Source organism: Hyperolius riggenbachi, chromosome 4, assembly GCF_040937935.1.
Source record: "Hyperolius riggenbachi isolate aHypRig1 chromosome 4, aHypRig1.pri, whole genome shotgun sequence".
Classification (NCBI taxonomy): domain Eukaryota; kingdom Metazoa; phylum Chordata; class Amphibia; order Anura; family Hyperoliidae; genus Hyperolius; species Hyperolius riggenbachi.
In genome coordinates, this window is record NC_090649.1 from 281218072 (window position 1) to 281231277 (window position 13206).

General features: G+C 45.7%; 1 protein-coding gene across 1 annotated transcript in view; it reads right to left on the minus strand.

The window, feature by feature from the left end:
- Positions 1–13206, minus strand: part of FRK (fyn related Src family tyrosine kinase) — a 106957-nt gene that overhangs the window by 4667 nt on the left and 89084 nt on the right. Inside the window, exons 6-7 of the mRNA XM_068231328.1 lie at positions 9421–9602; positions 8357–8513 (exon numbers count right to left, since the gene is read on the minus strand). Coding sequence (XP_068087429.1) covers positions 8357–8513; positions 9421–9602 — 339 coding nt within the window. The remainder of the gene's footprint in view (positions 1–8356; positions 8514–9420; positions 9603–13206) is intronic.

The following is a 13206-nucleotide window of genomic DNA, read 5'->3' on the forward strand; positions in this document are numbered from 1 at the left end:
CAGTTTAAATATTGCCCTTGAAAATAAATAGGTTAATTTTGATTGGTTGATGTAGGCTTCACCCACTTTCCTAAATATTAATTCCAGTGCCCCAGTGACCAACTGTGCCAAGTTTGAAAACCCTGCGACTAACAGTGGAAGAATGACTGCAGTGCATATTTTCCCATTGAAAATGAAAGGCTGAAATTTGATTGGCTGTTTTATGCTCCGCCCACTTGCCCTGAATTTTTAACCTCAGTTACGAAGCGACAAACTGTGCCAAATTTGGGGACTCTGGCTTTACTGCTGTGAGAATGGCAGCCTTTTTATTTTTGTTCCAATTACTTGAATGGGTGAAATGCCTGTTTGAGTTCCGCCCAGGTGTGCAGGGGGACGCGAGACTCCCAGAACATATCATCCCAGGCAGTAAGGGGTCTGGATACAAAGTTTTGTTGAAATCGGTCAAAGCATTTTTTTGAATGATCACGGCACATACATACATACATACACAAATCCGATTTTATATAGATACTGTAGATTTACATTTACTGTATATCACTTTCTTTTTGCAACACTGTTCAATGAAAGTGTAGCATAGCAGCAAGTCGCATGCCCCCCTGCAAAACTGTCATGTAACTCACTCCCCTGGATCCAAACCCCCTCTAATGCGATGCATACCCAAAGCTGTGGTAGAACAATTTTTGCCTCACAGAAGCCCATCCATAATTCCTCTCCGGCTGCTGAGCGAAGTTTACTAGCAGCAGAAACAGCATACTATGACAGCAGCCGGGGGGGGGGGGGGGGGGGTTAATACCACTGAAACAATGCTAAACATATGTTGCTCTTGTATTATATACTGGATTGCTCTCAGAGTATGATACTACTGGAAAATCTCACAAGTTTAAGAAAAGGGAACTGAAGATAGGGTTACTGCAGCTTTTGAACATAAAATGTTGTACAAATTCACATATGTATGGTCCTCCTCCCACAAACTCTTTATTTCCCCTCAATGCAATGTACAGTCCTGGCCTAAAGTTTTGAGACCGTCAAAAAAAAAAAAAGTTGGTGCTTAAGTTTTTATAACAGCAATTTGCATATACTCCAGAATGTTATGAAAAGTGTTCAGATGAATTGCATTGTCCTTCTTTAGCATGAAAATTAACTGAATCCCAAAAAACCTTTCCACTGCATTTCATTGCTGTCATTAAAGGACCTGCTGAGATCATTTCAGTAATCGTCTTGTTAACTCTTGTTGAGAATGTTGACGAGCACAAGGCTGGAGATCATTATGTCAGGCTGATTGGGTTAGAATGGCAGACTTTACATGTTAAAAGGAGGATGATGCTTGAAATCATTGATTTTCCATTGTTAACCATGGTGACCAGCAAAGAAACGCATGCAGCCATCATTGCGTTGCATAAAAATGGCTTCACAGGCAAGGATATTGTGGCTACTAAGATTGCACCTAAGTCAACAATTTATAGGATCATCAAGAACTTCAAGGAAAGAGGTTCAATTCTTGTTAAGAAGGCTTCAGGGCGTCCAAGAAAGTCCAACAAGCGCCAGGATCACCTCCTAAAGAGGATTCAGCTGCGGGATTGGAGTGCAACCAGTGCAGAGGTTGCTCAGGCAGCAGGCAGGTGTGAGCGCATCTGCACGCACAGTGAGGCGATGACTTTTGGAAGATGGCCTGGTGTCAAGAAGGGCAGCAAAGAAGCCACTTCTCTCCCAAAAAACATCAGGGACAGATTGATCTTCTGCAGAAAGTATGGTGAACAGACTGCTGAGGACTGGGGCAAAGTCATATTCTCTGATGAAGCCCCTTTCTGATTGTTTGGGACATCTGGAAAACGTCTTGTCAGGAGAAGAAAGGTGAGCACTACCATCAGTCCTGTGTCATGCCAACAGTAAAGCATCATGAGACTATTCGTGTGTGGGGTTGCCTATCATCCAAGGGAGTGGGCTCACTCACAATTTTGCCAAAAAACACAGCCATGAATAAAGAATGGTGGTACCAAAACACCCTCCAACAGCAACGTCTTCCAACAATCCAATAACAGTTTGGTGAAGAACAATGCATTTTCCAGCACGATGGAGCACCGTGTCATAAGGTAAAAGTGATAACTAAGTGGCTCGGGGACCAAAACATTGAAATGTTGGGTCCATGGCCTGTAAACTCCCCAGATCTTAATCCCATTATGAACTTGTGATCATTCCTCAAGAGGCGGGTGGACAAACAAAAAACAACTAATTCTGAGAAACTCAAAGAAGTGATTATGAAAGAATGGGTTGCTATCAGTCAGGATTTGGCCCAGAAGTTGATTAAGAGCCAGTGATGCTCATCTGAGCTAGGATATCCGAGGTACTCGGATATCCTAGCTCTTTTTTCACTATTCAAGCTCAAATAGCGAGCTCGAATAGTATTAGCTATCCGGGCTGTGCTATCCGAGCGCACTCGGATAGCAAGCAGCTATCCGGAGATATCCTAGCTATCCGAGCTATCCCCACCTTGCAGGGAAACACTTTCACGAGCATGAGGAGTTTGTGATGTTGAAGGAAGCTGGCAGTGGCAGACCCGCCACCACTGCGAAGCCGTCGGCAGCAGGAGTGCGTCAGCAACGCACTGCTCCTCCTCCCTCTGCAACTGAAGCCTGTTCTGGCAGCCAGTCCTCAGTGGCCTCCTCTGTTCCCTCCACTGCTTCCCGTGCCAGCAAAAGACCTCGCCAGACCCTGCTCAGCGACACCTTCCAGGGGGTGGTCAGGGTTCTGCCTCCCAGCAGCCATCGCGTGCGTCAGCTGAACGGCTTGCTGGCACGGGCCATGTGCTCCCAACTCCTGCCTTATTCCCTTGTGCAGGAGGGGAGCGACATGTGTGCACTCCTGATGTGTGCAGCCCCCGATTGGCCAATCCCCAGCCGACATTATTTTGCACGCACGGCCATCCCTGCACTTCACCGCTCTGTGATGGCCAATGTCGGAAGAGGGCTGGAGCATGCGGTTGGTCAACGGGTCCACGTCACCATGGACTCGTGGAGCAGCTGGTTTGGGACAGTCCGCTATCTGTCCTTCACCGTGCATTGAGTCAGCTTGGTGGAAGGGGGTGAGGAGGGGGGAGCAGCATCGGGCACTGTCAGAGCAGCAGCAGCACCAACAACGCAGTGGGTGGTGCCACCATGCAGGGTCAGCGGAACAGCAGCAGGTTCCTCTGATCCGCTTCCATCCTCCACCACACCAGCCCAAACCCCCCGCCTCAGCAGCAGCGTGAAGCCCCGCCACTGCCAAGCGCTGCTGGAATTGGTCAGCCTGGGGAAGACCAAACTGACGGTGAACCACGTTCTGGCCAAACTCCGAGAGCAGGAGAGGAATTGGCTGACCCCCAGAGGCCTCAGAGTCGGAGAGGTGGTGTCCGACAATGGGGCAAACCTGGTTGCTGCCATCAGCAGGGGAGACCTGACCCACATCCCCTGCCTGGCGCACGTCCTGAACCTGGTAGTCCAAAAGTTCCTGCGGACCTACCAGGGGATGGACCGATTCCTTGAGGTGGCAAGGAAGGTTGTGCGTCACTTCCGGCACTCGCCTGCAGCCGTGGCGAGCCTGGAAGGAGCTGCACCTGCCACAGCACCGACTCATGCTCGATGTTCCAACTCGCTGGAACTCCACCCTGGCGATGTTGGAGCGTCTGGTTGAACAGAGGCAGGCTGTCAGCCAGTACGTTGCACGAGCAACAGTTGCCTCCCTCACTGCAACTGGGCGTGCCGCCACCAACCTCCCATCCATCATCTCCACGGAGGACTGGGGGCACATGCAGCAGGTGTGCTCAGTCCTGGCACCCTTCTTGCAGGCCACCAACATGGTGAGCAGGGACCATGCAATGGTGTGCGAGTGGGTCCCCTTGGTGTGTGTGCTGGACAGGGCCCTGTATGCACTGGTGGAAGAGGGAGCGGCAGCCTTGAACCAGCAGAAGCTGCAGGCAGCTTCACAGGCCACCTCTGAGGAGGAGGGCTCGGAGTTGGTGGAGGTCCCTGACCTTGCTGCTGATGAGGGGGAGCAACAGAGCACAGCTGGACTGGTGTGGGGGTGGAGAGAGGATGAGGTGGAGGAGGCAGAGGAGGACAGCAATGTCGGCTCTGGGGCTGCCGATGATGTGCCAACAGACGTGGCCAGACTGTTCCCAATGGCAGCGCACATGCTGAAGTGCCTGCGGAAGGACCCAAGGGTGATCCAGATGAAGCAGAGGGAGGACATCTGGATCTGCATGATGCTGGACCCACGTCTGAAGGGGAAGCTCAGCCAGTTCCTGCCTGCAGGAGGAGACCGCGCGCAACAAATGAGGGTCCTTCAGTGGGCTTGACAGCGTGGCCCCTGTTGATTCCATGGAGTATTAGGTCAAGCACCTGCCGATCTGGAGCGAGCTTGCGCAGTACGCCCTGGAAGTGCTCTCCTGCCCCCCTTCCAGTGTACTGTCAGAGCGTTGCTTCAGTGCAGCCGGTGGAGTCGTCACTGAGAAGCGATCTCGTCTGTCTCACAAGTCTGTGGACAGACTGACGTTTCTCAAAATGAACCAGGCTTGGGTGGAAGGCGAATTCATGGCCCCTGTTGTCGGCGAGAGGGGTACATGAAGTGACGACTGGCACACACACATACACCTGTTGCTGCTGCTGTTATATTTCATCCTGCTGTCTGTGTCTCCACTGCCAGGGAACACATTACAAGGTGCTGCTGCCCAAGTGCCACCAGCTATTACGCTCAACAATAGCTGCATTAATTTGAAAAAAATAAATAAAAAAATTGTAATTATTTTAGAGGTGTCCGGGTTGAAAACTGTGCTGTCCCAATTGTGTATTGGACACAATGTGGGCTTCACGACCGCTGTCTGGAACCTCATACTGTGTATTTACGGCCCTGGAACCACCGCTAGGACCCAGGGCCTACTATGTCTCGCTGCCTGCCCTCCTGCCTGCTGCCAAATGCCAGTCTGCCACACACTTATCCTCCTCACGCTGCCTGCTGTTATATTTCCTCCTGCTGTCTGTGTCTCCTCCGCACTGGCAGGGAACACATTACAAGGTGCTGCTGCCCAAGCGCCACTAGCTATTACGCTCAACAATAGCTGCATTAATTTGAAAAAAAAAATTGTAATTATTTTAGAGGTGTCCGGGTTGAAAACTGTGCTGTCCCAATTGTGTATTGGACACAATGTGGGCTTCATGACCGCTGTCTGGAACCACATGCTGTGTATTTACGGCCCTGGAACCACCGCTAGGACCCAGGGCCTACTATGTCTCGCTGCCTGCCCTCCTGCCTGCTGCCAAATGCCAGTCTGCCACACACTTATCCTCCTCACGCTGCCTGCTGTTATATTTCCTCCTGCTGTCTGTGTCTCCTCTCCACTGCCAGGAAACACATTACAAGGTGCTGCTGCCCATGCGCCACCAGCTATTACGCTCAACAATAGCTGCAATCATTTAAAAAAAAAAAAATTGTAATTATTTTAGAGGTGTCCGGGTTGAAAACTGTGCTGTCCCAATTGTGTATTGGACACAATGTGGGCTTCACGACCGCTGTCTGGAACCTCATGATGTTCATTTATGGCCCTGGTACCACCGCTAGGTACCAGGGCCTATTATGTCAGTCACATCACACTGCCTGACACACATTACTCCTCCTCCTGTAGCTGCATTGAGCTTCTGCTGTCTGTGGGCTGCTACCACTGCCAGGGAGAACAGAAGAAGAACTATTTTCTACTGCCACCTGCCCACCCACTCTCCTACCGAGTACCGACCGACTATTACCACACACTACAAATAGCTGCAAGCCTGCAACTACTTCCTCCTCCTGCTGATGTCTGTGTTTTACCACCGCCAGGGTACACAGAAAAAGGCGCTGTGGCTTGCAATGTGCCACTACCTACCTATTTTGCCATCAGCACAAATATAACTATGGTGTTATTAAAATAAAATATTTCCACAAATGAAGTAAAAAAAAATATTACAAAAGAAAGGAAAACCAAGACACATAATATAATGATAGAGAAGAAGAGGAAGAAGAAGAAGAAGATGATGGAGAAGAAGAAGATATAGAAGAAGAAGATATAGAAGAAGATGAAGAAGATGAAGAAGATATAGAAGAAGAAGATATAGAAGAAGAAGATCTGGAAGATGAAGAAGATGAAGAAGATATAGAAGAAGAAGATATAGAAGAAGAAGATGAAGAAGAAGAAGAAGAAAAAGATATAGAAGAAGATGAAGAAGATATAGAAGAAGAAGAAGAAGATATAGAAGAAGAAGAAGATATAGAAGAAGAAGATATAGAAGAAGAAGAAGATATAGAAGAAGAAGAAGAAGAAGATATAGAAGAAGAAGAAGAAGAAGAAGAAGAAGAAGAAGAAGAAGAAGAAGAAGAAGAAGAAGAAGAAGAAGAAGAAGAAGAAGAAGAAGAAGAAGAAGATATAGATAAGAAAATATAGAAAAAGAAGATATAGATAAGAAAATATAGAAAAAGAAGATATAGAAGAAGAAGAAGATATAGAAGAAGAAGAAGATATAGAAGAAGAAGAAGATATAGAAGAAGAAGAAGATATAGAAGAAGAAGATATAGAAGAAGATGAAGAAGAAGATATAGAAGAAGAAGAAGAAGATATAGAAGAAGAAGATATAGAAGAAGAAGATGAAGACGACGTAAATGAAGACTTCCAACAACCATTTTGGACACACCTTCTCATGCAAACACTTTTCATGAAGTTAATTTACTTTTTTGAGACCTTTTTTATAACTACTACATCACCACATAATCACTTGATGTTTTTCTTCATAAAAAAGGTTTCATGCATCATTGACCTCCAATACAAGTTTTACAAGCTATTTAAGGCCAGCTCGAATATTTTACTCGAATACAGACTCGGATAGTGACGTCGGATATCCGAGGTCGAATCGGATATTCGATTACATCGGATATTGAACTTCGAGTGAATTCGGATAGTTTACTATCCGAATTCAAACAAACTCGAATAGGATAATGAGGTATCCGAGCAACACTGTTGAAAGCATGCTCAGTCGAATTGCAGAGGTCCTGAAAAAGAAGGGCCAACACTGCAAATACTGACTCTTTGCATAAATCGCATGTAATTGTCAATAAAAGCCTTTGAAACATATGAAGTGCTAATAATTATATTTCAGTACATCACATAAACTACTGAAACAAAGATCTAAAAGCAGTTTAGCAGCAAAATTTGTGAAAACTCATATTTTTGACAGTCTCAAAACTTTTGGCCAGGACTGTAGAGCAGGTGGGAAGGGGACAATGCATCTCTAAGTGCGCCCTTTACCCCTTGCTTTGAGTCAGAAATTTAGGTATGACTCGTATATAAGATGACCTCTGTACTTTTATATTGCGAATCAGAGCTGAGTATATACGGTAAATAACTAAAATAAAATCAAAAATATTTGCTTAGTATTACCCTTGAAAATTATGTACATGCTAAATTGGCACTGGAAATAGACATTAGTAGAATACTGGTAAAATTACAGATATTCTACTATTGAGCAGTGGTCAGTTTGATAGTAAAATGTAAGTAAATTTAACAGATATTTTACTATCACTAAACCTAATCCTATTCTCACACAAGCCCATCCTCTACCTAACCCTTCCCCCCAACTGATGCCTAACCCTAACTGATCCATCCGCCAATGCCTAATCCTAACGTAAACCCCTCTCTGATACCTAACCGACCCTTCCACCAATACCTTAGCCTAACCCAACCCCCCCACCGATGTCTCACCCTAATCTACTTTCCCTCTGATGCCTAACCGTCCCCACCCCCATGGCAAACCAGCCAATAACCACGCTGCCTTCACAGTTGTACATGATAAATATTTTGTGCCGCAAACGTTTGGATGCTCCATAGAGATCCATGTTAATATCAGTAATTAAGGGAATTTGGGCGTCAGCGCCACACAATAATGTAGTGGGCACTGGGGCCACCCGCTATGCAAACTGCAGGTACAAATAGCTGGCACATTGCACATCACATATCCAAGCAATCAATACTTTCCAGGCAAGTTTCTGAGTTTAAACATGCTAGCTATGCAGGCTACATCCATTCCCTGACTTTATTGATGAAAAGCATGGAAGCACTGCTAACTGTCATTAAAGGTGCAAGTCTTGGCAAATGCATTGCGTGCCGACTAGACATTTCACTTACATCTCTGTCAGCAAGAAATGCATTTACTTTCTTTAAAAAAAATAAAAGAAAGAAAGAAAGAAAGACAATAAACTAGTTATGCCATGTGCTATAGTTATAATTCTGAGGATTCAGATCACAGAAAGCTAAATCACATTCTCATACTAGAAATACTGGCAATACAGCATATGTGCATACCTTGATATGGCATCTTTCCATACGACACTATTTCAAAAAGAAGGATACCAAATGACCAGACATCAGATTTCACCGTGAATTTGTTTAGGCGGATGGCTTCTGGTGCTGTCCATTTCAGTGGAAGCCTTACATCACTTCTGGGCTCATAAATCTCATCCTTAAATAAAAATATCATAATAAATGAGCTGCTCAGGTTCTCTGTCAAGCAGACTATTCCGTCCTATGGAGAATGGGAGAACCAGCAAGATATATTCTCTTGCGATTGCGCCGTATTGCAGAGGTGCAAGTTCAGCCCACGCTTGCATAGTAATCCTTTAAGCTCAACACACACCATACAATCTTGGTTGTTCAATCTTGCCACTTTCATGAAGTATAAGAGCTTATCCAATCAATCATTCAAGGTATTTTCAATCTGTTTACCCTTATACTACATAGATTTGGTAAATCTGTACAACCAAGATTGCATGGTGTGTGTTGACCCTTAGATTTTAAGCCCACAAGGGCAGGGCACCTTTGCACTTCTGTGTCTTGGAATTTGTTATACATTTTATTCATCTTCTTACATTTATCACTATAATTACCATGTCTACCAATTCTGTATTTTGTACCAGAGTCTAAATTTGGTGTATACCATTGTCTGTATTATTATGTACCCCATGTAGTTTCCTTACTCTGTACAGTGCCATGTAATATATTGGCACTTGATAAATCAATAATAATTATAGATTGCAGTGTAAAGTACAATAGCAGGATGGTTGAATCCAGCTTGCCAGAGAGAAGGCCACTGACATCAATGTATAGATGATAGATTGTCCCTCAAAAGGATCATGAAAGATTATTTTTATATTTTCAGGAAATGCAAATCTATTATGCATGTAATTTTATCTAAAAAGAAGTTCTAATACGCCAAAAAGTCTTTGACATAATAAGGACATTACTTATCTACATAGATATTGGAAGAACTGGGCCAAATGATCAGATGTCACTAAGATTACAGCGATGTATGCTGTATTGTGTTACACAACTATCAGACTTATTTTTAGGAAACATGAACTTAGTTGTACCTCAAAGACCCGAGCAAGACCAAAATCTGCTACTTTGTAAACACTGTTTTCTCCAACAAGTACATTTCTGGCAGCTAAATCTCTGTGGATGAAGTTCTGGGTTTCCAGATATGCCATCCCTGAAGCCACTTGAGCAGCTATGTCAATCTGTTGAGGCACTTTAATCGCTGTACCATTATCACCTGACAAAAAAAACACAATTCTGTACATTAGTATCTATGATTATGATGGATATACTGTACAAATATTAAAGATATTAAATTGTGAGTTACATTGACATTAAATAGTGACTTACTTACTTTGTGAGATAAATCATTTGATCCTCTCTGTAAAGTATAGTGGAAATCATTCATCAGCACTATGTGAATGCATAATAACAACCACAAGGTTGGGTGTTTTCTATTTCAAATACTTTTATTGAATTTTCAAGAAAAAAAACAAGGAACAGCAATCACCCGAGGGCAACAATATATGAAAACAGGGTAGAGAGATCCCAGTCACAATTGAAACAGTACATTATGGATTTGAGTCACAATAACAGGCAATACCACCACTAAACACACAGCAGCATTACCCGTAATGAACTATTCTCACAAAAAAGAGACAAAGGGAGAGAAATAACTACTCCCATAATACTAAGGGGCCACCAGACCCAGAATGGCTGGTGGGCCTCCGGCGAGGACCTTAAATCCTTCCCACCCCTCCAAAATGAGAGAAAAAATAGCAGGAAAAAAGAACAAGAAAAGGAAGAAAAAAGAAAAGAGAAGAAAATAAAAGAAACAGAAAAGAGGAGATAAAGATGAAAAGGCAGATCCAAAAACAAGGTGACCCACCATCCCAGACCCAAAACAGCCGGCTCAGAATATTATACATTAGCATTAGCAGTAACACTGGTGGCCAGGTAATATTTTCAAGGCTTCCAAATTTTATCAAAGGTTGGGTGTTTTGAGCCTACTGTAATCTCAGTTAAAGCAAACCTGTGGAAAAACAAAAAGTAAAGTTAGATACTTACCTCAGTAGAGGGAATCCTCTGGATGATCCAAAGGCTTCTCCGATCCTCCTTCACCCCACCGCTACTCGCTGAAACCCTCTTATTCCTTCCAGCCATGATCTCATCCGTATATGCGGGCTGCTGCCATGCACAGATACACTGACAGCCTGTCCTTGCAGAAGCATTGAGCAGCTCAAAAAATGGAGGAAAAAGCCATGCATGAGCGGCTCAGTGCTACTGTGCAAGTGTGGGCCATCTGTGCAAGTAAAGCCCGCAACTGTGTAGTAGCACTGAGCTGCTGGTGCACAGAGGAACAAGCTGTGCGTGAGCCACTTTGTAGGCACTAGTGCATTGTGCAAAGTTATGTATTCTCATGGTTCCCCCCTCTACAGGATCTTCTCAAAAAATTAGCATATTGTGATAAAGTTCATTATTTTCTGTAATGTACTGATAAACATTAGACTTTCATATATTTTAGATACAAATACACACAACTGAAGTAGTTCAAGCCTTTTATTGTTTTAATATTGATGATTTTGCCATACAGCTCATGAAAACCCAACTTTCCTATCTCAAAAAATTTGCATATTTCATCCGACCAATAAAAGAAAAGTGTTTTTAAAACAAAAAAAAGTCAACCTTCAAATAATTATGTTCAGTTATGCACTCAATACTTGGTCGGGAATTCTTTTGCAGAAATGACTGTTTCAATGCGGCGTGGCATGGAGGCAATCAGCCTGTGGCACTGCTCAGGTGTTATGGAGGCCCAGGATGCTTCAATAGCGGCCTTAAGCTCATCCAGAGTGTTGGATCTTGCGTCTCTCAACTTTCTCTTCACAATATCCCACAGATTCTCTATGGGGTTCAGGTCAGGAGAGTTGGCAGGCCAATTGAGCACAGTAATACCATGGTCAGTAAACCATTTACCAGTGGTTTTGGCACTGTGGGCAGGTGCCAGGTCATGCTGAAAAATGAAATCTTCATCTCCATCAAGCTTTTATGCTAATATGCTAATTTTTTGAGAAGATCTTGTATATGAGCAGGGCCATGAGAACGCATTAACCACTTCCCGACCGCCTAACGCACAGAGGCGGCCGGGAAGTGGACGCCGCAAGGACCGCCGTATAGACAAATGGCGGCGGTCCTTGTAGGGGCATGGGCGGAGCGATCACGTCATCCGTGACGCGATCCTCCGCCTCCGCCTGGCGCCGCTCACCCGCCGCAACATCCCGCCGGCCATACGGAAGCGCCGGCGGGATGTTAACCCGACGATCGCCGCATACAAAGTGTATAATACACTTTGTAATGTTTACAAAGTGTATTATACAGGCTGCCTCCTGCCCTGGTGGTCCCAGTGTCCGAGGGACCACCAGGGCAGGCTGCAGCCACCCTAGTCTGCACCAAGCACACTGATTTCCCCCCCCCTGCCCCAGATCGCCCACAGCACCCATCAGACCCCCCCCTGCCCACCCCCCAGACCCCTGTTTGCACCCAATCACCCCTCTAATCACCCATCAATCACTCCCTGTCACTATCTGTCAACGCAATTTTTTTTATCCCCCCCCCTGCTCCCTCCTGATCACCCCCCCACCCCTCAGATTATCCCCAGACCCCCCCTCAGACCCCCCCCATGTACTGTATGCATCTATCCCCCCTGATCACCTGTCAATCACCTGTCAATCACCTGTCAATCACCCGTCAATCACCCGCCAATCACCCCCTGTCACTGCCACCCATCAATCAGCCCCTAACCTGCCCCTTGCGGGCAATCTGATCACCCCCCCACACCAATAGATCGCCCGCAGATCCGACATCAGATCACCTCCCAAATCCATTGTTTACATCTATTCTCTCCTCTAAACACCCACTAATTACCCATCAATCACCCCCTATCACCACCTGTCACTGTTACCTATCAGATCAGACCCTAATCTGCCCCTTGCGGGCACCCAATCACCCGCCCACACGCTCAGATTGCCCTCTGACCCCCCCCTCACCTGCCAATCACCTATCACCCATCAATCACCCCCTGTCACTGCCACCCATCAATCAGCCCCTAACCTGCCCCTTGCGTGCAATCTGATCACCCACCCACACCATTAGATCGCCCGCAAACCCGCCGTCAGATTACCTCCCAAATGTATTGTTTACATCTGTTATCTTCTCTAAACACCCACTAATTACCCATCAATCACCCATCAATCACCCCCTATCACCACCTGTCACTGTTACCTATCAGATCAGACCCTAATCTGCCCCTTGCGGGCACCCAATCACCCGCCCACACGCTCAGATTGCCCTCAGACCCCCCCCCCTTATCAATTCGCCAGTGCATTAATTACATCTGTCCTTCCCTGTAATAACCCACTGATCACCTGTCAATCACCTGCCAATCACCTATCACCCATCAATCACCCCCTGTCACTGCCACCCAACAATCAGCCCCTAACCTGCCCCTTGCGGGCAATCTGATCACCCACCCACACCAATAGATCGCCCGCAGATCCGACATCAGATCACCACCCAAGCGCAGTGTTTACATCTATTCTCTCCTCTAAACACCCACTAATTACCCATCAATCACCCATCAATCACCCCCTATCACCACCTGTCACTGTTACCCATCAGATCAGACCCTAATCTGCCCCTTGCGGGCACCCAATCACCCGCCTACACGCTCAGATTGCCCTCAGACCCCCCCCCTTATCAATTCGCCAGGGCATTATTTACATCTGTCCTTCCCTGTAATAACCCACTGATCACCTGTCAATCACCTGTCAATCACCCATCAATCA